Source organism: Pseudochaenichthys georgianus, chromosome 20 (assembly GCF_902827115.2).
Source record: "Pseudochaenichthys georgianus chromosome 20, fPseGeo1.2, whole genome shotgun sequence".
In the NCBI taxonomy this organism is placed as follows: domain Eukaryota; kingdom Metazoa; phylum Chordata; class Actinopteri; order Perciformes; family Channichthyidae; genus Pseudochaenichthys; species Pseudochaenichthys georgianus.
In genome coordinates, this window is record NC_047522.1 from 16,390,365 (window position 1) to 16,414,777 (window position 24,413).

At 41.3% G+C, this 24,413-nt stretch overlaps 2 protein-coding genes across 9 annotated transcripts in view; one reads left to right on the forward strand and one right to left on the reverse strand.

Annotated features, from left to right (window-relative positions):
* The first annotated feature begins 38 nt into the window (after positions 1-38).
* chpf2 (chondroitin polymerizing factor 2) lies at positions 39-5,392 on the forward strand. The gene is made up of 4 exons (XM_034108638.1): positions 39-1,653; positions 2,246-2,810; positions 2,949-3,131; positions 3,581-5,392. Exons 1-4 carry the CDS (start codon positions 1,382-1,384, stop codon positions 4,853-4,855), a joined length of 2,295 nt encoding a protein of 764 aa, XP_033964529.1. The 5' UTR covers positions 39-1,381; the 3' UTR covers positions 4,856-5,392.
* A 1,417-nt stretch (positions 5,393-6,809) lies between these two features.
* smarcd3b (SWI/SNF related BAF chromatin remodeling complex subunit D3b) overlaps positions 6,810-24,413 on the reverse strand; it is a 35,678-nt gene continuing 18,074 nt past the window's right edge. For 2 of the 8 annotated variants that reach the window (XM_034109068.2, XM_034109064.2), the window contains exons 3-14: positions 23,101-23,190; positions 20,982-21,024; positions 19,393-19,515; positions 18,981-19,106; positions 18,399-18,494; positions 12,237-12,365; positions 11,982-12,143; positions 11,565-11,662; positions 11,252-11,387; positions 10,400-10,522; positions 9,661-9,762; positions 6,810-9,572 (exon numbers count right to left, since the gene is read on the reverse strand). In XM_034109068.2, coding sequence (XP_033964959.1) covers positions 9,519-9,572; positions 9,661-9,762; positions 10,400-10,522; positions 11,252-11,387; positions 11,565-11,662; positions 11,982-12,143; positions 12,237-12,365; positions 18,399-18,494; positions 18,981-19,106; positions 19,393-19,515; positions 20,982-21,024; positions 23,101-23,190 — 1,282 coding nt within the window. In that variant the 3' untranslated portion in view covers positions 6,810-9,518. The remainder of the gene's footprint in view (positions 9,573-9,660; positions 9,763-10,399; positions 10,523-11,251; positions 11,388-11,564; positions 11,663-11,981; positions 12,144-12,236; positions 12,366-18,398; positions 18,495-18,980; positions 19,107-19,392; positions 19,516-20,981; positions 21,025-23,100; positions 23,191-24,413) is intronic. The other 6 variants (XM_034109067.2, XM_034109065.2, XM_034109066.2 and 3 more) reach the window with 6 other exon arrangements.

The window sequence follows — 24,413 nt, forward strand, 5'->3', positions numbered from 1 at the left end:
CCTTCTCGTGGGACTGCAGTAAAATCTCCCGTTTTGATACAAAATGAGTCACACTTTATTTCTCAATCGAAAACAATAATTTTATTATTCATTATGACTAACTAGACATCGACTAAGTTAGAGCTAATACACCTGGGAATAAAACGAATGACGTTGTGATGGATATATGGTCATTTTATGAGGTGTAACCAAACTGATAAGGTTTATACCGTTATCGCATCATTACAAATACACATATCTTGACACATTTTAACGGTAATTATACACCATATAAATACGATACTCTCTTTGTGTGGTGTTGGGTACTCTGTCGTAAGTAATCCTTATCGCAAAACATAGGTCCTTTCATTCAGGCGTGGGTGATGCTGCAGCAGCAGAGGCTATATCAGTGATGATGAGGGTAAACCACCCATACGTGAGAGAGACGTTATTCCACTCTGTGTGTGTGGCACTCAAATGTTGAGGAAGTCAAGAAACTTCAGGAAATGGACGATATGTGGATGGCTATGCTTGGAGGATTTGTACCTGTATCAACGATGAATAATGGGATCTAATGCCTTCAAGTCAGTGTTCGTGGACAGGATCGAGGGAGATATATCGGGACTAAAACAAGCTGCTAGCTTCTTCGCTAGCTTGCTCTTTGATTTGATTTGTTTCTCCGACCTAACCTTACTGTTGAGGTTATGATTTCTGGAACAATATTTACTATTTTCAAGTCCTCTTTCTTCGATTTTCTATTCTTTATTTAATAGAGTAACGTAACTCAAATGGACAACTTTACCAGGTGTTATTTAGCGTTTTGCTAACGGTACATTACTTAGCTGACTTTAGAGGTAGCTGTTGGTGTTAACCCTAGCAAGAATTAGTTAAGCTAATTACCACAACGTTAGCTCAAAAGTCACGGAATACCCAGAGTAACGCTACACAGTTTACATGGCAGTGACTAACATAAACGGCTTGCTTTGTTGTTACACAACTGTTACGTCGCAATAAATGTTGATAGTTTTAATATATTTGCAATTATTTGTTCTGACCAAACCACGAAACCGTCACCTTTACATTTTAAAATAATGTATCTTCTACCATGATAAAACGTGCTATTTTACACATGGAAAATAAGTAGTTTATTACTAGGTAACTAAACGTTAACATAAAATGCTTTATATAAACCTCGTAACGACTACCTCAGCGAATGGGACTGAAGAAAGAGCTACTATGTGACATTTGAGGCACCTTTTTGTATGTGTCAATAATTCAGTTTCCCCCAACATAGCTCCTTGAATGGCTAAATGTCTTCCATTAGGGCAGGAGAGTTGAAACATCTGTAGGTAGTTAAGTTTTCCAGAACAACCTAATCAAGTGTAGCTCATAACTACTAGATATGCGTCTTTCCTCAGTTTTGGCCCTGTTCAGGCCTGCTTTACCCCTTATCCTCGGGCTGTCTCTGGGATGTAGTTTGAGCCTTTTAATGGTGTCCTGGACACAAGGTGATACCGATGACTCCTGTGGAGATGAACTGGGCAACGGGAGACTTTTTATGGGCAGAGGAGATGCCCAGAGAGACTCGAGAGATGGTGCTGGAGAGGAAGACTTCCAGCCACGTATCATTCCATATCACAAGGACCCAAACAAGCCCCACAAGAAAGTCCTAAGGTTAGTGTTAAAGTTGTGCTTCTGTCATGATCCCATATGAAAAAAACAAAAAAACTCAACAATATAAAATGTAGATGATATATTATAAAGAATTGTGCGACTAGTTTCTCAATGGTGTAGAACAACATGCATAGTAGATACTTTTGCAGCCTGTTACTTTATTCAACACATTTTAAGACAGATTTGAAAAAGAAGCAACACATCAAATTACTTTATATCTTACCATATTGTTTCAAAACACTCCATCCTCAATTTAATAGGTTTACACTGAATTATCCACTGCAATAATCTAAATGCACTGATTGGGTTACAGTACAGGTGTTGATAGATTATAGATTAAATCTCTTTATAAAGACAACAAACAGATTTGTACAGTAGGTCATATTTGAAGACATTTAGATAAATGATTCAAAGTATTTCATGTCCTATTTAAAATGTTGTTTTTACGATTTATGTAAGTTTAATTCTGTTGAAATCTATATTTGTTGTGTGATGTAACGAAATGGACTTTAATGAGATATTATCACCTTTATTGTGTTTGTGATTTAATGTCATATTTCTTTTTTTAACCTTCTTTACTTCCCCTCTCCAGGACTCGTTATATCCACACAGAACTGGGCATCAGAGAGCGGCTGCTGGCGGGAGTTCTGACCTCCCGGGCTACCCTCAACACACTGGCCGTGGCGGTGAATCGCACCATTGCCCACCACTTCCATCGCACCTTTTTCTTCACAGGCCTGCGCAGCCCTAAGGTGCCTCATGGCATGACTGTGGTTGCCCACGGCGACGACCGTCCAGTTTGGCTGATGTACGAGACAGTGCGTCACCTCCATCGGCACTACGGCTCTGACTATGACTGGTTCCTCATTTCCCAGGATGACACCTACATACAAGCAAATCGTCTGACAGAGCTGGTGGGCCACCTCAGTGCAGGTCAGGATCTGTATATGGGCAGGGCGGAGGAGTTTATAGGTGGAGAAGAGAAAGCACGCTATTGCCACGGCGGCTATGGCTACCTGCTGTCCCGCAGTCTGCTAGCACGTCTGCAACCCCACCTTGACACCTGCCGCAATGACATCCTCAGTGTGAGGCCTGATGAGTGGCTGGGTCGCTGCATTATTGATTACCTGGGTCTCAGTTGTGTGGAGGTTCACCAGGTACAGACACATGCATGGACATACATTTAAAGAATGTGCTTCAAAAGAGACTAGTTTTATTCATTAAATTCACACATGATTTTTATCTGCATATTACCTAACGTTTATTTTCTTTGTCGATTTCTGTGTGGCTCACAGGAGATGACATATCGTTACTTTGAGCTCGGGAAAAATGCAGATCCAGAGCGTGAAGATAGCATACAGTTTAAAAATGCCTTCACGGTCCATCCTATATCGGAACCAAACCTCATGTACCGCCTACACAAACGCTTCAGTCAGATTGAGCTGGAAAGGACTTACCAACAGATTCAACATCTGCAGGTTTGTATTCTTTAACACTGCTATCTCTTAACTTTAAACTTTTATTTGATAATACACTTTCAGTTGGCTGCTTTGGTGATGAGTTCAGTGAAAGTATAATGTTTGTTCTCATCTCCACCACACCCACATTTTCAGAGCCAAGGCATAAATTCCTGGCGCATGCAATATTTAAACATGTCTGAAAGCCAGACATGGGATTGAAGTCTTTTGCTAGGGCATGAAGTGTTACATTCCATTGTCATCATCCTGTGTATAGGATCTGCCTTAGAAGCATTACTATGTGATTAAAGTAGATGCTAATGATAGTTCATTTGCTCTGTGTTGACTCAACTTTAAATACACCACAGAGCAATCACACACGTCATAAACGCAAATGTTTGCACACTAGACAGTGTGGTCCTTCTTGGCTTTGATTTGAATTTTGACAGATTTGTGTGTGTACTCATCAGGTGCAGATCAACAACCTGAGTGATTTGACGCCAGAGGGTAAAGCCGGAGTCACATGGCCGATTGGAATCAACGCTCCCTTCAAACCGAAAACCCGTTTTGAAGTTATAAACTGGGAGTACTTTACCGAAGAGCATATTTACTCGTGCATTGACAGCTCCCCGAAGTGCGAGATGAGAGGGGCTGACCGTGCGGATGTAAACGCAGTTCTGGAGATCGCGGTGGAGCGTCTGAATGAACGCTACCAGCCCCAGCTACGCTTCCACAAGCGCCGCCTACTTAACGGTTACCGGCGGTTTGACCCCACACGTGGAATGGAGTATGTTCTGGACCTTGCACTGGAGGCATACACCCAGAAAGGCCACAGTCAAGTCATTGCCAAACGGGTTAACTTATTGCGGCCTTTAAGCGCAGTGGAAATCATCCCAATGCCCTATGTGACGGAGGCGACGCGTGTGCAGGTCATCCTCCCCGTCACCGCCCAAGATCAGGACTTTGTTGGCAACTTCCTCGACATGTACGTGATGAACACGTTGGACACCCATGACAATGTTCTACTGACGTTCCTGTTCATCTACGATCCTTTTGACGCTCAGAGAGTCAGCCAGACAGATGTGTTTGCCGGCATCAAGGCCATGATCGGGGAGGTGGAGAAGCGTTACGGTGACGTGAAGATCCCCTGGATCAGCGTGAAGACGGAGGTGCCCTCACAGGTCAAGCTGATGGACATAATCTCCAAGAAGCACCCAGTGGACACGCTGTTTTTTCTCGCCAGCGTGTGGACAGAGGTCAACGCCGACTTCCTGAACCGCTGCAGAATGAACGCTATCAGCAACTGGCAGATCTTCTTCCCCATCCACTTCCAGGAGTACAGTCCCGCCGTCATGTACCGCGACCAGCAGCCCTCTGCGGCCTCCTCCTCTTTCGCTTCTGAGTCGCTGCGAGACGGACACTTTGACCGGCAAGTCTTCGACGAGGCTTGTTTTTACAACGCTGACTACATGACCGCGAGGACCAAGATGGCAGCTGACATCTTGGACAACGAGGAGCTGCTGGAAAGCATGGACATGTACGACATATTTGTCCGTTACTCGGGCCTACATGTGTTCAGAGCCGTAGAGCCCGCGTTGATCCAGAAATATGTGCGGCGAGCGTGCAACCCACGATTCAGCGAGGATATCTACCACCGCTGTGTCCTCAGCAACCTGGAGGGCCTGGGCTCCCGCTCACATCTAGCTATGGCTATTTTTGAACAAGAGCAAGCCAACAGCACCTAAGAGACTTGTTGGGTGCACCACAAAAATACTGCCTTGGCTAAAGGATACTCACGCAGAATAATGTGAATAATAATATGGGAACTTAGTGATCCATATACTGTAATTCACGCCCTTGTATTTTGCAGAAAGAGATTGAGGCTAAAGCTAAAGAAAACTTAGGAAAACACAACACTTTAACAGAGCAAATGTGTTGTGATGCGTCAGTTCCTACAGCTGAACATCTCTCTCCTCATTACTTTTGACTGTCGTGACTCGTGTCTAGATGAACTATGAGTCATGGATGCGTCCGAACGTCGACTACTGTCACTTGTATCCCTGCCATTGATGTATTCTTATAAGAGCTGAGCAAAACATATTTATACTCCAATTCTATGAGGTTGTGTCTTGATAGCAAATGAACAAAGGCCTTCTTTGTTGAGGGAAACCTTGAGCCATAAGTCTTCCTTATTTGAAGATGTTTAGAATGATACTGGTAACAAGCTGAAGCCGCTGGCTGCCTTTTCTTTTTTTTAAAGAGGTATTAAAGAGTGATATTTACGCTCAGTGTTGTTTCTTCATTCATACAGTGTGTGTGTTTCAATAGCAGTTTGTAGGAGCATGCTTGAACAGTTTCTCCGTAGGGATGGTGATGGCATGCTCATATTAAATTAATTCAATGTAGTCTTTCCAGATTGCTTAAAAGCTACACTGCAGCGCCTGGAGGCAGTGAACAGTTTGTTCCAAGCAGCCTGCCCCGCCTCGTCTCCCACATTAAGTCAGTAAATCTCCACCCCGGCCCGGGCCTCCCTGGATTTGGGCGAGTATTCTTTACACATGTCTTTAGGGAGAGAAGTGAACCCAGCGCCCAGAAGGAGGGTCGTGTCTCCCATGCCAAGGTCCTCCGTGGTGTGGGTGGTTAACCCCTCCGAGGTTGAAAAAAGCTGAATGGCTTACTTCACACTCCCTCCTTGTCTCTAAAGAGTTGAGACGATCGCACCCTGAACCTCCCCCCACATGCCAAACTTCTCCATGTGAGGTTTGTCGGGAGAATAGTTTAGCAGCAGAGTGAAAGAGGTTCTTTCTGAGGTGGGGAGGGGGCAGCAGTCAGCGTTACACCACCACTGCACTGCGCCGTGGAAAAGGCCCTCCACCTGCTTCCTCACAGTGAGGTCAGGGAACAATAAGAAGCCTGTCTGGCACCTTCTGGGGACGGCCAGCTCAGGCAGGAAAATGTAACCCACTAATGATCCTGAGCACAAAATCAACACTTTATCAGTATGAGAGCGTTCTTTTAGAGGGGGTTAATTTAGAAGCAAAATGATTACATTATTAAATTATTACTTATTGCATTGATTTGGAAGATAGAATAAACATCTTAAAAAATAAAGATATTAATATAACAATTTGCCCCTAGATGAGTATAAACATTTTTTAAATCCGAATACCCATTGGTATCTCAGGTTTCTGTTATTGTAGGCAGGGCTTGGGTATGTTGTTAGGTAAGGTAAGGGCTAAAGTGTCAGCAGATAAAAAAAAACTGGAAAATAGATTAATTAAAATCAAATGGATGTCTTCATTAATTCTGTGACGGCTCTGTTTATCCTGCAGGTAATCCCTAGTTTAGTGCCAGATTTAAAATGTGTCATACACGTTCCTCATCAAATGTCAATTAAGTTCAATGCAGCAGTACAAAGTGTTATGAAATCATATTACATAATAAAATAAATGGCTTAGATGTATCACCATCCTTATTCATCCACACCCCTTTATGATGAAAAGGTATTTATTTTATAACCTAGATGTAGAAACAGGTAACACTTCAACTGCCTCATATCTTGCCTTAATCGCAATGACATTTATCATGTAAGTATATCAGTAATACTGCCGATATATATTTTTAAAGGTGCTGATAAGAAATTGAAGCATTGCTCTCCAGTTCAACAGTAAGGTGAAAAAAAAGACACTCCACATATCATGGCATTTACAAACTTTGGCAAGCGCTTCTTTATTTACATCCAGGCTGTCTTGCAATGTCACAGCTGCTTTTTTCTTCTTCATTTTTTGTGTGTAGAATCACCAGTTCACAGATATACAGTGTAATGTATACTACTCCCTCCCTGTTGGTGACACTCTGACAACAGTGTAAACAGAGAGAGCGGTTCCCACTCTCAAACACATGCAGGGAGTGGGACATGTCAACAGTATGTCAGGGTTTAGTAACAGTAACAGTGTCAGGATATTCTGACACTGAGCCGCTCGAAGCAGAGGTCACCCCGGAGCTTCTAGTTTCCTCCACAAGAGGGTGCAAGTGAATCAGTGACTGTATGACAACCATGTGAATGCCCTGGCCATACAAACACAAATCACCCCTGGTCAGGACTAGCATACTACAAATGACTACTGTTTCTCTTCTAATGAGTGCAGTTAATATAACTTAGTCCTAGTAACAAAAACATAGCTCAGAAAATCACACCTACAGTTAGTTGCTGGTAGGGCATATCATTTTTGGCAAAAAAGTTTCCAGAAGGCATTTCAACTGAAGTGTTTTTTCACACAGACAGCCAGCTTTTATTTTTTATATGTATATATCTCATCAGATGTGTTAATTAAAGTCCATGGAGCATGCATAGGTCGTCGGTCGATCACTTTTTGTGTACACTGGGATTATAAAGAGGGTCTCACCCATGACGAGAAAAATCCCGGTAAAAGAGACACAGCACAGTGCAAAGGAACCCAGAAAAGGTTCCAGCTAGAAACTGACTGCTGAGAGAGAGGAACAAAATCCTCCATCTGACATTACAACATATACATACAAGTCAAGTGTCGTTAAAAAAAGTGTAAAAGGAGATCGGTGCAGATTACATCGTGTTACAGCTACTGAGATTGAGGGAGGTCTTTCTTTGTTGCAGCTCCCACGATATACCCAAAATAAATCCCCCCCCAACCCAACATGGTACACAGAGGAACACTAACATTCCTGCCCTATTAATCAAATCGCATGGATCTCCCATAATGCACCACTCAGCTCCCCCCCATCCTCCCCAAATCCAAAAACAAACACACAAATAGTCTGCGGTATACTGTACAGTTGGACCTCTTAAGGGGGAAACACATATTTACATTCACATCTCTAAACAAGAAAAGTGTTTTTCTTCTTCATGTAACATAAAAAAGTGTAGAAATGGACAAAATCCTCCCGACCTGGGTTTAAGTGTTCATTACAATAACAGTTTCAGGGTTTGTTTACAAAGACCTGAGGCCTAATTGGCTAGAAAATCTAAACATTTGGGAATAAATCCTCTCTGGAACTACCCAGATTGTTCAGACTTTGATGACCACCTTACATGGGAATGTTTTGCAATTTCTGTTAAACCCAGATGAGGATCGTTGCCCACTTCTGTTTCAGTGATCATGTTCTCTTCTTCTCGTTGCAACCTTTGGTAATACCTTTACATTTACTGGCAAAATACACAAGGAAGAGGCAGTGAGCGACTCTGACAAAACAAATCAAGTCCCAACATGTATAGGCATATTTGTCGTTAGCTATGATTAGGGAAGAAAAAACTCTTATTATTATGATCAATACTCCTTCATTAAACCACTATTCTCACTGTGGTAATACTTCAGCTCTTATCTAATACTGTTGTAAGAATTACTGGCAAATAAAACTTAAAGGTGGGGTAGGTAATTTACTTCAGAAACACTTTTTGTTATATTCCATGGAATGCTCTTAACATCCTGATAGCAATGAATACATTAAATGCTTTGACAATAAATACATAAAAACATGCATCTGTGGAAGCCGTGGCGCTGTAAAAAGCACGACCAATCATCTGAGCCGGCCCGGCTAAAATAACTGGACGGCCTACCTGCCTGTCAGCCTTCCATCTCGTGCACACACTTATCTCGTGCCCTCATTGGTCATGTGCGCGTTCGTGTGTGTTGGAGGAGGGGCTCTGTAAGGAAGTCTGAAGGAAGGGGCAGATTTTTTTCAGCTGCGTACTTTCAAATTCTAGCGCACTCGAGCTGGTTTCTCCATTCTTACCTACCCTACCTTTAAATGAGACACATTTCCATTTGATTCACTCCAACCTGAAAGTGAATTAAATCTCAGGTTTCTAGATAGAATTGATTCCCTATGTGTCACACTTGTAATCTCCACTTTGCTGGTGTCATAAATCAATCTTTCAGAAACAAAAACACACTTAGAATCAAACAATAAATCAGTTACAGGAAATCTTGGGGAACATAAAATATGAAGACTCATCAAGAGCGAAAAGTCACATCGTGTTTGTTTTGAGATCCAAAAACATGGCGGTGTGTTTGCAGCCGGTCAGAGTTTTTCTCGACGTGTGTGTGACGTATTTAAAGAAGCGGAGAGTAGGGGGCTTTTGTTTTGGATGCTTGTGGTCTGAGGGGCTTCACCTTTGCAGGCGCAGCTGAACACATGCGGGAAATGATGATGCCTTCACAGTGCTGCACAAAACGGGACAAAAATGTGCATCAGGGCTTCCATCGCGTCCGCCGTGAGAAATTCTCGGCCTCATTTTACTTCATTTTTAAATGTTGGGAAACCTCAGAAATTGTATTTTCTTTTAAGACCGTTTATGAAGTTTCACCAAACTACAGCGATGGCCTCCAAACACACAGGAAATCAGTGGGGGAGATTCAGGAGGGCCTTGGTTTAGGTGTTGCGGACAGCTAAGGCCGTTTCCAGCTCCTGTCTCCTCTGCTGGATCTATTCAGAAAAAAAGGAAATATGTCACAAAACATCTAGAGGCGGATCTGGAGTTGTTGTGAAGTGAGAGAAGACGACAGTTCCTCACCTTGCAGTAGAAATAGCGGCTGACAGCCTCCTGGGACCAGGGCTCGTGGTAAAACTCCGCCCTCCTCTCCTCCTCAGGGTTCCCCACCACGTCTGTCATTAACTACAGACAAGAGAGGAATCATTCATGATAAGACTACATAATAACCATGTTTAATATTAAATGTGATGTGAGGAATGATAAGAAGTATTTGGATTTTTCATTTAAGTAAAGAGAGCAATATAGTATATATTTTTCAGTTTGTTATGTACCAATGCACCCAAAGCAAATGTCTTTTGAGTGAAAACCTACTTAGCAATAAACCAATTTCAGAGTGTAGTTCTGTTCTGATTCTGCCACAGTGTAAAATGACTCCACGTCAGTTGAACTATGGTATTTAAAATGTTATTCAAGTAAAAGTATTTAAAGTGTCAAAGTAAAATTCCTTACTAGATAGAATCTCACTGTGAGATTATATGATTACAGATGGAAAAAATAAGTCATTTTAAAATGTTCTAACAGAGTTTAATCAATTTATCAGATTTCATAACATTAGAAAATGTTTTGTATGCCAAAACTTGTTATTCAAAGTGACCAGTAACTACAGCTCCTTAGGAAAGGAGACACACATTAGTGCCTGTGTGTGTGTGTGTGTGTGTGTGTGTGTGTGTGTGTGTGTGTGTGTGTGTGTGTGTGTGTGTGTGTGTGTGTGTGTGTGTGTGTGTGTGTGTGTGCGCGTGTGCATGTTTGAATATCTAACCTTAAGGTCCCGGCTCTGGGATTTGAGCCAGTCCTGGATGTAGCCCTTGGGGTCTCTGGAGAAACTGAGCATGAAGTCCCTCTGGATCTTCAGCTGGTTGATGGACTCGATGGTCTCATGGATCTGAAAGGGGAACCGTTACATACTTTACAACAGGAAAATATACTTTAACCTTAAACTGTAAGTCAGAAAAAGCAACAAGCACAGCTGAAAAGGTCATTTTCCTGATTTAAAATAGATCCAAAATGTCATAAAATAAATGAAGATTTTGTATCCACTCTCAGAAAAAAAGTCTTTAAACATTTACAAACAGGAAATACACATTCCTCAGGAAATGTAGCCTTTATAGATTTTTATAAAATATGGTGATCTTTTCAAAAGTGTATGTGATAAAAGAAAGGATAACATACAAATGGGTATATCTCTGCCATCATGCTAATATTGAATGCCAACAAACTGGCACAGACATTACTCTTTGAAAAAGCTGATGCAAAAGAGTTCAAAAAAGAAAGTACAAAATGAAAATGTGTCCATATATTTATTACAAAAAGATATATCAGCTATTTGTATGTCAATTGTACAACAGAAGAATGTATTTCTGACTTCTCTTTTGGCTTTCAAGCTCAAACACAGCAACAAATGTCAGTTTAAAAGTTTAAATCTGTCTGTGAAACATACATCTTGGCCCCACATAAGGGTGTGGGATTCATCACAAGTAACTACCTGTAACGCTTCTGTTCAAAATATATGCAATACATCTGGTTGTTCCCATGTGGCTGCTCAGTTAGCTCCTGAGTTAGATCCACACATCGAAGCTGAATCGCTCCTCAGTGTGTGTTCTGTGAGGCTCACCTTGTTGTCCAGGGTGGCGATCTCCTGCTGGTTGGCGGTGGAGAGCAGGAAGCTGCTCATCTGCCCCTTCAGGGGGTCTTCCACCTCCACGTCAATGTCGTAGCAGGCCGTCTTCTTCTGGTCGTTGGGATCCACGCTGACAGGGAACAAACGGTCATCATCAGAACTATCTCAAAAATGCTTAAAGACACATTTTGGTTACTTCCCATTCATTGTTTTGACTGCCTATCTTTTCTATGAAGCATGCATAATACAGTTTAACCTCGATACAACTTTTTCCTTGTTGAATAAGGATTCGAAGAAAGGATTCTACCTGATCACATGGTTGATGACGATGGGGTCTGGGGGCAAGAGGAGGTTGGTGAGGCGTTGAGGGATCTCAGAGAACTTCAGCCGAGGGCAGTCGAAGATCTGGAGAGGAGGGTAACATATAATGGTTGGTAAGTAGTTTCCTTTAGGTGTTAAAATGTAGGAAGAGTGAGCACACTGATTGTTTTGTCTGGAATTGTAGAAAACATCATAAGGTTGAGTATGTATGATGTATATTTTAGAAATTACAAGTAGCAGTCAGTATTGCAAGTAGTACTCGTGTTTTCCTAGTTTTTTTCAGCAGCATATTTATAAGATAAGATAATACAATAGGTACTTTATTGATCCCAAATTGGGATTTTCTTTGTAGGGAATGGAATATTAAACAACTGTATGATGTATTCCACATCGAGTCCCATACCTGTTGGAAGTACTTGTCACAGTTGATGTACTCCTTGTCATGAGAGTCCTGCAGCTTGTTGGTCTTGACGTATTGCCAGAGCGCCTGGATGATGCAGGAGCGGGTCTGAGTGTGGATGCCCAGCAGGCGCGCCAGACGAGGGTCCAGCTTAAACTGGGGGGGCTGCGGGGACAATAGGACCGCATTAAAACACTTTTGAGGCCTGAAAGATGTCATGGATTGTTGTCAGAGTTGTGAGGGGGGTGGCGCCCTCACCTGGTAGTCCAGCATCAGCAGCAGGGTGCAGCGCACGCTCACGTCCCCCGGCCTCTTCACCTGGAAGCCGTCCGTCTCCTGCGTGGTGCCCGTGCGGTGCCACTGTAAAAGCGAGCCACCATACAATGACTACACACCCCAAACTGAGGTGGTTTATTCAGACTGAATGGAAATCTTATTTTGTTTCACACTTGTTGAAACAGAATTAATTACTGCTTTAGAGGCAACAATCATTTAAATTGTGTTTTTTCTGCAACAAACACTTTAACATCAACTAAACCACAAATTACAAGAATATTAAAATATACACTGTCCCATATTCTAAAAAGTGATTTAAATAAAGTGAGTGCACAGATTCTGAAGACCCTGAATCACTCAGTCAGAGCAGGATTTTTTCAGGAGGGGGGGGGGGGGGGCTTAAAGACACAGGAGTTATAATGGATGTATACAGGTATATTCTGGCAGAAGGTGTTAGCAAAATAATGTGCTTTTGGAACATTAAATAATTGAAACAATTTCTTATAATAGAATAATTAACATGAAAATAAGCATAATATGTCTCTTTTAACAGTTGCATATCACCCATCATTCTTAAAGGTCACGTATTATGCATATTGTCATGTATTTTATACATGAATATGTCACATATTATGTGTGTCTCCACTGTGTAAAGAGATTCGGAAAGTTTCAGGAACAAAGATTCAGGGCAGATCTTTTGCATTTAAAACTTTCATGTATATCTGGGACCTATAGTATATTGTTGAAAAAGAGTATAATAGGGGACCTTTAAATTAAACATACTGCACACTGTATATAGTGTATGTATGCCGGCCAATTTTGTGTATTACCACTTTTTGTATTTAATGATTATATTATTCATTCATTGTAACTAATTAACTGCAAGAACGTATTATAATTCCTTAACTGTACTTTGTGTTAGTGCTAACTATCTTCTTCTTCCTCTTAACGAAATGGGTAACATGGTAAACATTACATCTTCTAGACATAAGCCTTTTAGCATGTTAATCCCTGAGCTTTAACTTTGATTACTGGTTCATATTTAATGTTATAGAGAAATACTTGAAAATGTTCAGTGGCTTTTAGGAAGCGGCAGACTGTTCGCGGCAGAGGATATGACATAATTAACAGATACGAATAAGTCATCTGAAGGCACCTGCTTTTAGCTGCCTTGATCTTGACCTGGAGTGCAAAGGTTACATTTTTTAAACTAGCCATGCAGAGAGTGCTGAGAAACCAAGATAGCAATAGGGTAACCATGGGGATGTGTACCAATGATATCACACACAAGATCACACTGGCCTGCAGACTAACACCAGGAAGACTTAACATTAGCCCGGCAAAAATACAACAAAGATTCTGTGCTTTAGTCTTTGTGATTATGCATCAGAACCTCCTCTCTATCTAACCACAGTTGAAATACTTTTATCTTATCAGCTGAAAAGAAAAGCACTTTAGGACAAGTAACTTGGACAGAATTATTCTGTCCTTCAACGAACGGCTGAATTAGAGCAGATCAGATGCTGATTGTACCTCAAGGTAGAGAGAAATATTTTTTTTATTGAAAATCATTCAAAGCGTTTCCATCTGAGTGCCATGCCAAAATACCAACTAAAAAGGAGGACCTTGGGAAGTCGAAATGTTTTCACTTGCGCTCTTAAAGTGTGTTTTTTAAAGTCTCATTCTGTGGAGATACAAAGTGTAGGGCAGCTAATGATGTTTTTAATAACCTTGCATTTTGAAAATAAAGCCTTTTTTATTAATGGTATAAAAACATCAAGTTATTAATGAGGGAAGAGGGCAGTTCGCTCTCTCAGTCTGTTTTATTTTGTATTCATCCGAAGGGGATGTAAAAAATAAGCAGCAGGTTAGAAGGGTGACTTAACAAGACTTCACAAAATAACATATTCAGTAAAGAATCTCTCCCCTGCACGGTGAAGAGGTCGTCACTGACCCTGACTGCATGAATATACAGCCATATTCACTGATTAGTGCCGCATACAAAAGCTCTGTTTTGCTAATAGATGTGATCTCAAATGAAAAGCAATGACCCACTCAGAGAAAAACAACATTTTAAAGAGACAGCGTCAAATAAAACAGCTGCTTTGAAAAGGTCCAATCAGGCAACATAATTAAAAACACCTGAGTGGGTGGACAACAGGTGTGTTAACGAGCTGAACCCTTGTTAAGGAAATCAGCTTCACTTTACACTCACACCTGAAGCTCATTAATAATATGTTTGATTGGGATGGTTTCATTTGTACAACAGCCTGTCACAGCGTCCTTCCTTTGTTTTCTATCAAGCCACTCAGACGCCTTAAACAGACATCTCTACGCATTTTCCTTCAATCAGTCTATTTTACTTTATTTGGGATGACTTGCTTGCCCTCCGGTGGTGTGTTGATATTGTGCTAGGTGCTTTTACTTAAAAGAAAATCACAAACTTTTCACAGAAAGAAAACAGGCCTTTACAATAGTCAAAACAAATCAAACAAAACTCAAATAAAATAATAAATACCTTAGGAGGTCTTTCTTTCATTCTTTGTATAGGCTTGTAGAACTTTAACGGTAACTTAAAGGGTTAAAATCGGTGCCTCGACAGCGTCTTTCAGACAGGTTTTGACTACTGACGTCACGACTAGGTGGCCCTTTTTTAAGACAAAATACTGGCTCTAACATTTTTGCTCTCCTGTTCCTAGTTTTATTAAAAATATACTGTGCTGAAGCTGAAATCTGTTAATCAGAAAAAACTTGCAGAATTGACTGTATTCACTTTTTTTTTATTTGCTGCTGACAGTGCATTCATAACTAGAAAGGGCTTTTCTTTTGAAGAAAGTGTGGTTTAATTGCAGGAAACTAAATTGCTTGTTGAAAATAGGACTTTAAACTGAAAGGCTGGCTTTGGAAGATTCATTTAATATATGAAAGGTATGGAACATGTTTGAGGTTTGAATAGAGTTTGTGTTGGGAGTGCATAAGCTATGAATGAGTAGGTAATAGTTCAAAATGTATGAGATTTTTCAATCCTAACATTGCGTCTATTCATCTGAATGCATAACTTTTCCTGGAAAGCGTGGACTATTTCTGAAAGAATGAAAATAATAATGATAAATGTATCAACAATATTGTTAGGTGACAAAAAAATGTATTCTCTCTCCTGGAGAAACAACACCATGTCACTCGCCAAGAAAGCCCAGCAGCTACTTCATCCGCAAACTGAAGAGAGCAGGAGCCCCCCACCCATCATGTACACCAGGGGTAGACAAGTAAGTTTGGCCGTGGGCCAATTTTTTGCTGAGCCACAAGATGGCGGGCCAGAACATAATCAAAGCCTAATTCAAGGAATTGATGTTGGTAAGAGGGCGCAGCGCCCCTGTTCCCCGGTTCAGAAAAAACTCTGATATCGCTGATAACCCTCCCCATCAACACTCTGATGCGCAGTCAGATCCGCTGATTGGTTCACTGATGATATAGGCGCCCAATCCAGAGCCTCTGGCTAGACCCGCCCAAAGGGAGGCTCGTCCTCTCTAGCCCCATTTCAGTCCCAAAGCTGGGGCTATTATCTGTATTTTAACAGACTTATCTTTTAAATTGAGGTGTATTTATTGTTCTCTTCAAAGTTAATTTTTCTCTGAAATTGTAGGGAGGATGGTCCTCCCTTTCCTCAATAGACGAGCCTCCACTGAGTAAAGTAGAGTTATTAACTAGGGAGCAGTGTTATTTAACATACTTTTATTCTGATAAGTATTGTCAAGTTCTCTGGGTTTTTGGCATTTATTTGAGTGAGTGAGAGAGGCTTGAGGGGCAACAGAGGACGCATGGACAACTGGAATCCTTTTCCTTTTCTTTATTTCAACTTTTCAAGGACACATTAGGATTCTTTCAGGTTGAAAACCTTTAAAAAATATTAAAGGACAAAATAAATCAATTACAGCATGTTTTGCTTTGCAATTTAATATATTATAACCTAAATTAATCAGTAACCAAGTATTTTACTCAAACTCAATGTATTTAATAGTTAAATAAGTACTTTAATTGACCTGGTTCCCCACAACCACACATTTGCCATATGTGACCCGCTCTATCGAAATCAGTCGGAAATTGCAACGGCTCATTTCAAAATAAACGTGAATTTGCGTAAAAAACTAGTTTTTCGGGTGTTTTGTTTGATTTTAAATAAACAAAGTCTTGGCTTTCAGAATATGGAACTTTTATTTCCAAAATCACACGATAAATACATGTTTGAAGCTTGTAAAGGGAAGATGACAGCTCTCCCTCGCGCTCTGCTCTTCCACTGCGCCGCTTCCCCTCCCTCGGCTGACATTATGAATGTATGTCGGGACAGATTTTATTTTACCGGACAAATTCGAAACTTACCGGTCATGTTTCAATAATAATAATAATAATAAGAATGGTGTAGCAAAGTTTCCGTTAGCAGGTAATCACCGGACTATGACAGGATATGCTGATGTTTAAAACTCAGTTAATGGGAGTAATTGTTATATTGCTTCAGTTTATAATCGTTACAGATCAAAAACTTCAGATTCATTTTTCAATAAATGATTCCACAAACAACATAATTATTACATTCAAACAAACTACTTGTAGTAGATGAAGTACATTATTCAAACGTTTGGATAATAACACGGGAGAAACGGATCCTCTCTTTTCCCCTCTCCCTCTCCCCTGACAGCCCGTCAGTTTCTCATGCAGCTGGTAAACAGTGGGCGGGGCTTCAGGTGATTATGCAGCAGCTGATCTGATCTCTCTCGGTCCGGTTATACTTCACTCGCGTTTATGTCCATATCGATCAGATCCAACTCCCCTGTTCGGCCTTTATAGAGAGCACCGATCAAACTATTAAGAGTGAATATCGGCCGATAATGTCCGGCGGCCGATCGATCGGAGCATCCCTAATTATTACCAGACATTTTGACCAACAGGTTTTGAATTTACCGGTTTTTAATGAATTTTACCAGATAAAAACCGGTAATTACCAGCTAACAGAAACCCTGATGTGCGACTCAAGGTCCAATGTTGTAAAAAAAAAAAAAAAAAAAAAATCTCAAAATAATATTTTATTTTTGATTCTCAAAATTACGGGCCAAATAGTATTGCTGGCGGGCCAACAATGGCCCGCGGGCCGCCTATTGCCGACCCATGATGTACACCTTCTACCGAGGCGCCATAGAGAGCATCCTCAGCAGCTGCCTCACGGTGTGGTTCTGAAGCTGCACCGCATGCAACTGTACCACCCTGCAGCGCAGGGTGAACACTGCTGAGAGGATCATTGGTGCCTCCCTCCTGGACCTTTACGACACCCGCCTCACGCGCAGAGCACTCAGCATTGTGGGTGACCCCCTCCCATTCCTCCAAAGAAATGTCGTTGTACTTTGTATAATGACAAGACATATTCTTCTGTTCTATCCCTCCACCTGCCTCCTCACCCTCCTGCCTTCAGGGTTCCCCAGCCTCAGGTGGAGATACAACAGACTCAAAAACAGGCTGACAGGATACTGAACTCTCTCTCTACACACACACACACACACACACACACACACACACACACACACACACACACACACACACCACACACACACACACACACACACACACACACACACACACACACACACACACACACACACACACACACACACACACACACCCACACACACACACCACACACACACACACACACACACACACACACACACACACACACACACACACACACACACACACACACACACACAACACACACACACACACACACACACACACACACACACACACACACACACACACACACACACACACACACACACACACACACACACACACCTTGCTGCTATGGACAGTGATTGCTGTACTTGTATACATTTGTAAGGGTTGTCATATTCATTCATAGTCATACTCATCTGTGTTAATCTTCCAGACTGCTATTTCTATATATTTATATGCCTTTTTTATATTTGTATCTTTAATTTGTGTATGTTTGTTTGTATACATATATGTATATATTTTTAGAATATATTTTGAATCCTTGGGACAGTGCAAAACTGAATCTTTGTAACACTCGATCAGAGATATTGATAGAATGTTGCCTTTGACTTCCTCTGTTGACAGAGTGTTTGAACTAACCTCAACCAGGTGGTTGTCAGGACCGTACAGGTCTTTGTCCAGCTCGATCACCAGGCTCTTAAAAAACGAGGAGAACTTCTTTTTCTGCTTCCCCGGCTGTGAAACAGAAATGTGTTCAATTAGTATCTAAAGTCGGACACACAAATGCAAAAACCACACATTGGTCTTTGCTCACAGAGACATTACTCATCATAAACCCACAAGAGGTCGAGTGAGATCAAAAGGAAAGTAAGATACTAGACATTCTCAAGGTCTACTTCCTCAGAGCTTCACCAGAAATATTTGTAGTTTGTGAAACCTAAATGCTTCCTACCGCTGTGAGATGACGGCCTTGCCACGGACTGCTAAGAACATCAGAGCTTTTTGAAAAGAAGCTTACTGCTCAACACAGCCTCTCTTAATACTCACAACACAAGTCATTCAGTTTGATATTATATGACACTTTTCTGTTAGTTTGAGCACATCACCATAACCACAGCAGCTATTCAACGACATAATAGTACGTTGGATATGTGATAAAAAGCTAAGGCATAAGACACCAATTTCAACGTGCACTGTATATTTTAAATGCACAACACTTACGTCATCCAGCAACTTGCCCTCTACTCTCAGTTCCCATGATGCAATGCTGCCGTCTGAGTCATCAGCGTCTGGTCTTGCAGGGTTGAAGGTGTTGGATATGTAAAGCCTCAGTTTACGCTTCTGCTGCTGACACAAGGGCACATAGAAACACCACAAATCAAACGGACATTCCACAAAATCTTTAATAAAAATGCTTTAGGTATATAAACAGATTATAAAGAAAGATTAATGATTGAATATTAGACGTTTTTAGCCTAGAAATTGTACTAGATTTGTTTTTTAAGATGAGAAAAAACCCAAAATTGGCAATTTATACCCTTTCAATATGGTTTTTAGAAGCACATTTGATGTCTGTCCTTCCAAAATTGGTGTTTTAGACAGGGCTTATTGGCTCCTGATGTTTTTTCCTTACCTTCATTGGTCTCTTCAGTGCTTCCTGGATGTCCACTCGTTTGCGCATTATGGTCTGGTCCAGTTTGCGCTCAAACGCCAGCAGATCCATGTAAGCCTGAGATTCTGGCACCAGCTCACGGATCTGCTCAGAGGAGAGAAAATGTGACATTAAAACCTTTAGATCTCAGATCTAAGGCAGATTTTATTCACATATACTAAGTGAATATCACTCAAGGCTCAAGCAGAATAGCTGTACAGTATACTGTACTCCGCTTTGGTGCTGCAGGGGGTCCAATGTCTTGTTTCAAGGACATTTAGCCCCATTACATATAGTATTGTTTCAAGGAATGGTAATTTAAAGACAAGGGTAACAATCTTCTCATCCATCCTTAAAGACTTTTGCAATGTAAAACTATTCCTTTGAGTTTTATTTGAAGTATCTTGAACATTGGGAACATTTCACACTTCATACATTGTCACAACAATACTCCACAGGTTTGGCTGTAAAAAAAAAACAAGACACATTTTGAGAAAATGGAAATGTTATAAATGCTTAATTTTATACCCATTTCTTCAAAATTCAGACATTCATCATACACCTGTGCCACAAAACAAGTTTGAGGAGTCTCAGTTTGAATACCTTGTCGTTACATAAAAACTAAATATGATTACTCAGATTTAAATGATTACATTATATATGGAGTATCATTTACTACGAGAGTTATTTTCCCCTCAAACCGCTGCCCAGCCCACCATTAATACGGTTTCCACAGCATCCTGGGGACAGTGGGGGGGATCAGAATGAGATGCAGAGTGTGCAGCCAAGCAGCCAGGACTCACACATTACCATACCGATGAAAGTCCTCGGAGCATCAAGGGCTGCTGCTCACTTACCAAACTGTGCACACACACGGCCATACAGTTCGCTCCCTCTCCTCCCTCCCTCTGCTTCTCTCTTTCATGTTTATTTTCTAAATGGCTGCCTTCATTGTTCCCTCTCATTCCTTCTCTATCTCCATCTCAATGCCTTTCACCGGGCTGAGGTGGCGAGCAGATGGAGGAGTGTGGCAGACATTCCCTGTCCCTGATTCATTATTGTGGAGTGGCGCCCCAGCCATGCCTACCGCTATCTCTCTGTCTGGGTTATGTTAGAGGATAAGACCCAAGCTCAGACAAATACAGTCTCCAGCCCGCTGTAGTTTCAGTTTGAAAGCCGTGGTGAGGTTATTGTGTGGCACAGGGCCGAAAAACTGAAACAACGGGATGTACAAATCACCTCATAGACTCACCTGTGGCAAGGTGGCGATTCTCTTTTGGTTCTACTTAAGTGCCATATCCTGCTGATTTCTCCAATTTAACTCAATGAGCCGCCTTCAAAATAACTTAATAAAACCCCTTATAAATAACCCTAAACCCCCTGATCGCGCCCTCATACTCTCTCCCCTCATTTCATAATAACACACAATCGTCTGGCCCTCTGCGCCTTCCCAGAACCCATGACATTAAAAAACAAACAGGATTTTTCTGTTGTGCACACCAACACATAATAACACACACGCATTAAGTAAACATAACAACAAAGGTAAAAAAAAAACATTGCAGCCTCACCCTTTGCGGAAGAATCTTGTCTGCCATTTTCCTTCTCTTAGCACTGGAGAGAGGGAGAGAAAGACAGAGAGAAAGAGGAAAAAGAGAGCATGTTACTATGGTGACTGATAGCGTAGCACCCAGGCCATCTGCTAAAATGCTGGGCCATATCCAGCACCCCAGCATCCCAGCTGTGTGTGTGTGTTTTCTGAAATGCAGCAGCTCACTTGGAGAACAAGAGCCTCTAACGGCCAAAAAAGTGTCTCATCAAAGACCTATTGCCGTGCGCGCGCGCGCACACACACACACACACACACACACACACACACACACACACACACACACACACACACACACACACACACACACACACACACACACACACACACACACACACACACACACACACACACACACACACACACACACACACACACACACACACACACACACCACACACACACACACACACACACACACACACACACACACACACACACACACACACACACACACACACACACACACACACACACACACACACACACACACACACACACACACACACACACACACACACACACACCTTGTTTTTATATACTTACCGAGGAGGAACTGAGGACAATATGTCGCTGAAGTTGATTTCGCTGTCAACACTTTATTTCTTGGTGACACCGATTACAAAAGCAACACTACAGCTACTTTCTCCATTTAAAGTTTCCTAAATATTGAATCTGTGGACACCGTTCATGTCATTTCATGCAAGTGTTCTGTTGTTGGTGCCTATAGGAGGGCATTTCCTATAAAACACCAGGATGGTGAAAGATTATTAATCCTACTGTGCGGGGCATATCGTTGATTTGTCTAAAGAAGATAAAGACTGCAGGCAAATTGCTCTTTAATCGTGTCCAAGCATACAAACTTAAATTGAGCCACATTTGAACACTTTCATCATCTTTATTGTGAATTTGAAAAGTTTCACTGCTTTAATCAACCCTCAACCAGGGGGAAACAGCTCGTGGTCTCTTTCTGAAGGTAAGAAAATCCACCTTCCAGCAGCACTAGAGCTGACTAATTAACACTTATCTTCTTTGTTGAGACCGTAGAATAATTGAAGTGTAAAAATGACACATAACTCAGTATAAAAATAAAACGTGTCATATTTTACACTTCCTTTTGCACAGATTTAACAAACAAAATACAAAGTGTTAATTAGGTAGATTCTGTTACTTCTAAATAGAGCCAGGCTAGCTGCTTTCCACTATATCCAGTCTTTATGCTAGGCTAAGCTAAGCTAGGCCAAATTAAGCTAAGCTAGTGTGTCCATCTCTTCAACCTGCTCTCTGCAACAAAGTCAATAAATGTCTTTCCAAAAATGTCAAATAATTATATCAAGGGTAGATGGACTTTAGTAGTGGTCTGATTTCTAAAATAGTTCAAAAATAAATCTGCTTAGGCCTACCTGATTTATGGTTTGATACTGGGGTTGGGTAATATGTATAACATATTCTGAATTGGTCATTCTATATTGGGATATCATATAAAAAAAGCTAATTTAAAATAGAATAACGAGAAAGAGAACAAAAACAAATTCTCTGGTTTGGCCAAAAATAGAGCTATATAAATACAGTTTATTCATTTTTCTATATGGTGTATATGGTAAAGGTATATCGTCATATCACCAAACCCTAATTGGTTGTGGAACATTTCTTTAGATTACATAACTTTTTTTCTGTTTATAGATCTGGATTTTTTTTGCAGTGTAGGGAAATGTTCTATCACAGAACACTGCAACGGTCTGTTACATCAGCATGCCAAATACTGAAACAAGCCTGCTGCAGGGAGGATTGAAAGATCCAGGGGTGCATTGCATAGGAAAACAAAAACCTGAATCATTAAAAAGGGGGGTTGAGATTATATTCTACTTTATGTTACTGTTCTGGCTGAAACAAACTGTTCCCATCATGCCATGCTCCAGTCCAAAGCATGCACCACTACATTTTAGGGGGTATATATCTAGGCCTGGACGTATAGCCGGCCAACACAATTCATTCAAGGAGTGCTGGGCTCTGGTGAAATTCTAAATAGGCCAGAGTCATCAAACGTAAGAAAACGGACATGCAGCAGAATAAACTCCTACTTTGATCCGAGCGTGGGATCTGATTGGGGCTCTCTCATGTCCATCTGCCTCGCCGGCATCTCATTGGCTCCGGGGAATCCGACTGGCTTCCTAAATATGGTGGGGATTCGAAGGTTGTCCGATTAGAGTTGTGGCGAGACACACACTCACGTATGATGTCAGAGGGGGGGAACACCTGGTGGTTGTGGCTGTTTTGTATGTGTTCAACGGTGTGTTAGTAGGTGCACACTCTAAAACTCAGACAAGGGCAGGCACTGGGGGGGGGGGCTTGTAACTGCGTCCATGCACGCAGAGGAGGAGCAGAGGAGGAGCAGAGGAGGAGCTGGAGGGGGGGGTCCCGCTCATCTGAGGGACACGCTCATTCAACAAAGTTTCTCTGTGAACCAAAACAATCATGCTTCACACACACAGACAGACAACACACTGACAACACTGTGAACTCGTGTCTCATAGGAAAACAGGCTGGGTGTGAGTTCAGCTCTATTGGATGTCGCATTGAGGAAATAATGTGCAGATGAAGACAACATGCATGCTATTCACAGCTTCTTGCTCATCACCGAAAACCAAAGCTCAAATCTTTTAAAGCATTTCCACTTTCTAGCCCCTCAAACCAACTGAAACCCTAGGTAACCGTTAGTTCTGAACAGCAAGGAATGTTTTTAGGTCTGTTCAAGGACAAAGACTAGCAGCAAAAATCAAGGTTCATCAGCATAGATAATGTGCTGTAAAATAGTTGCATCAAGAAGAGACCGGGTACATTTTCACTTTGATTCTGTGAAAGAACACTGAAATCAACAGACTGGTGGATTCAGTGGCTCGCAGGTTTGAGCTGTTTGTAGCAATCGCTCAATTCAACTTACATTTTTTTGAAATTGTGGAAAATGTTGTGAAAAAGCCCCACGTTTTCAACTAATTTAATGCACCTTGATTTTACCCTCACAAGATGTAAGTTAAGGGCACAGGAATCATTTCCCTACATGGCATCAGTATGAGTATGATGATATGAATCTGAAATGTTATGCCTAGGATCATGCTTTAATATTATTTCTCACTTTAAAGAAAGCACACCTGAGATAAATCCACACGGACAACTTTGCTTGAAGATAATTTCTAACAGTATTTCCTGCTACGAGACACAGGGAAAATACTCAACATTAATTTATGCTTTAACCTCATTATGTTTTCTTTGATACAAAAGCTTTCCAAACCTGTCCCCTACATTTAAATTCTAGTAACGCAATGAGGAAGACACACTTGGTGTCAAAGTTGCAATCTCCCAAATTAGCAGTGTATAAACGTGATTAATAGGAAAC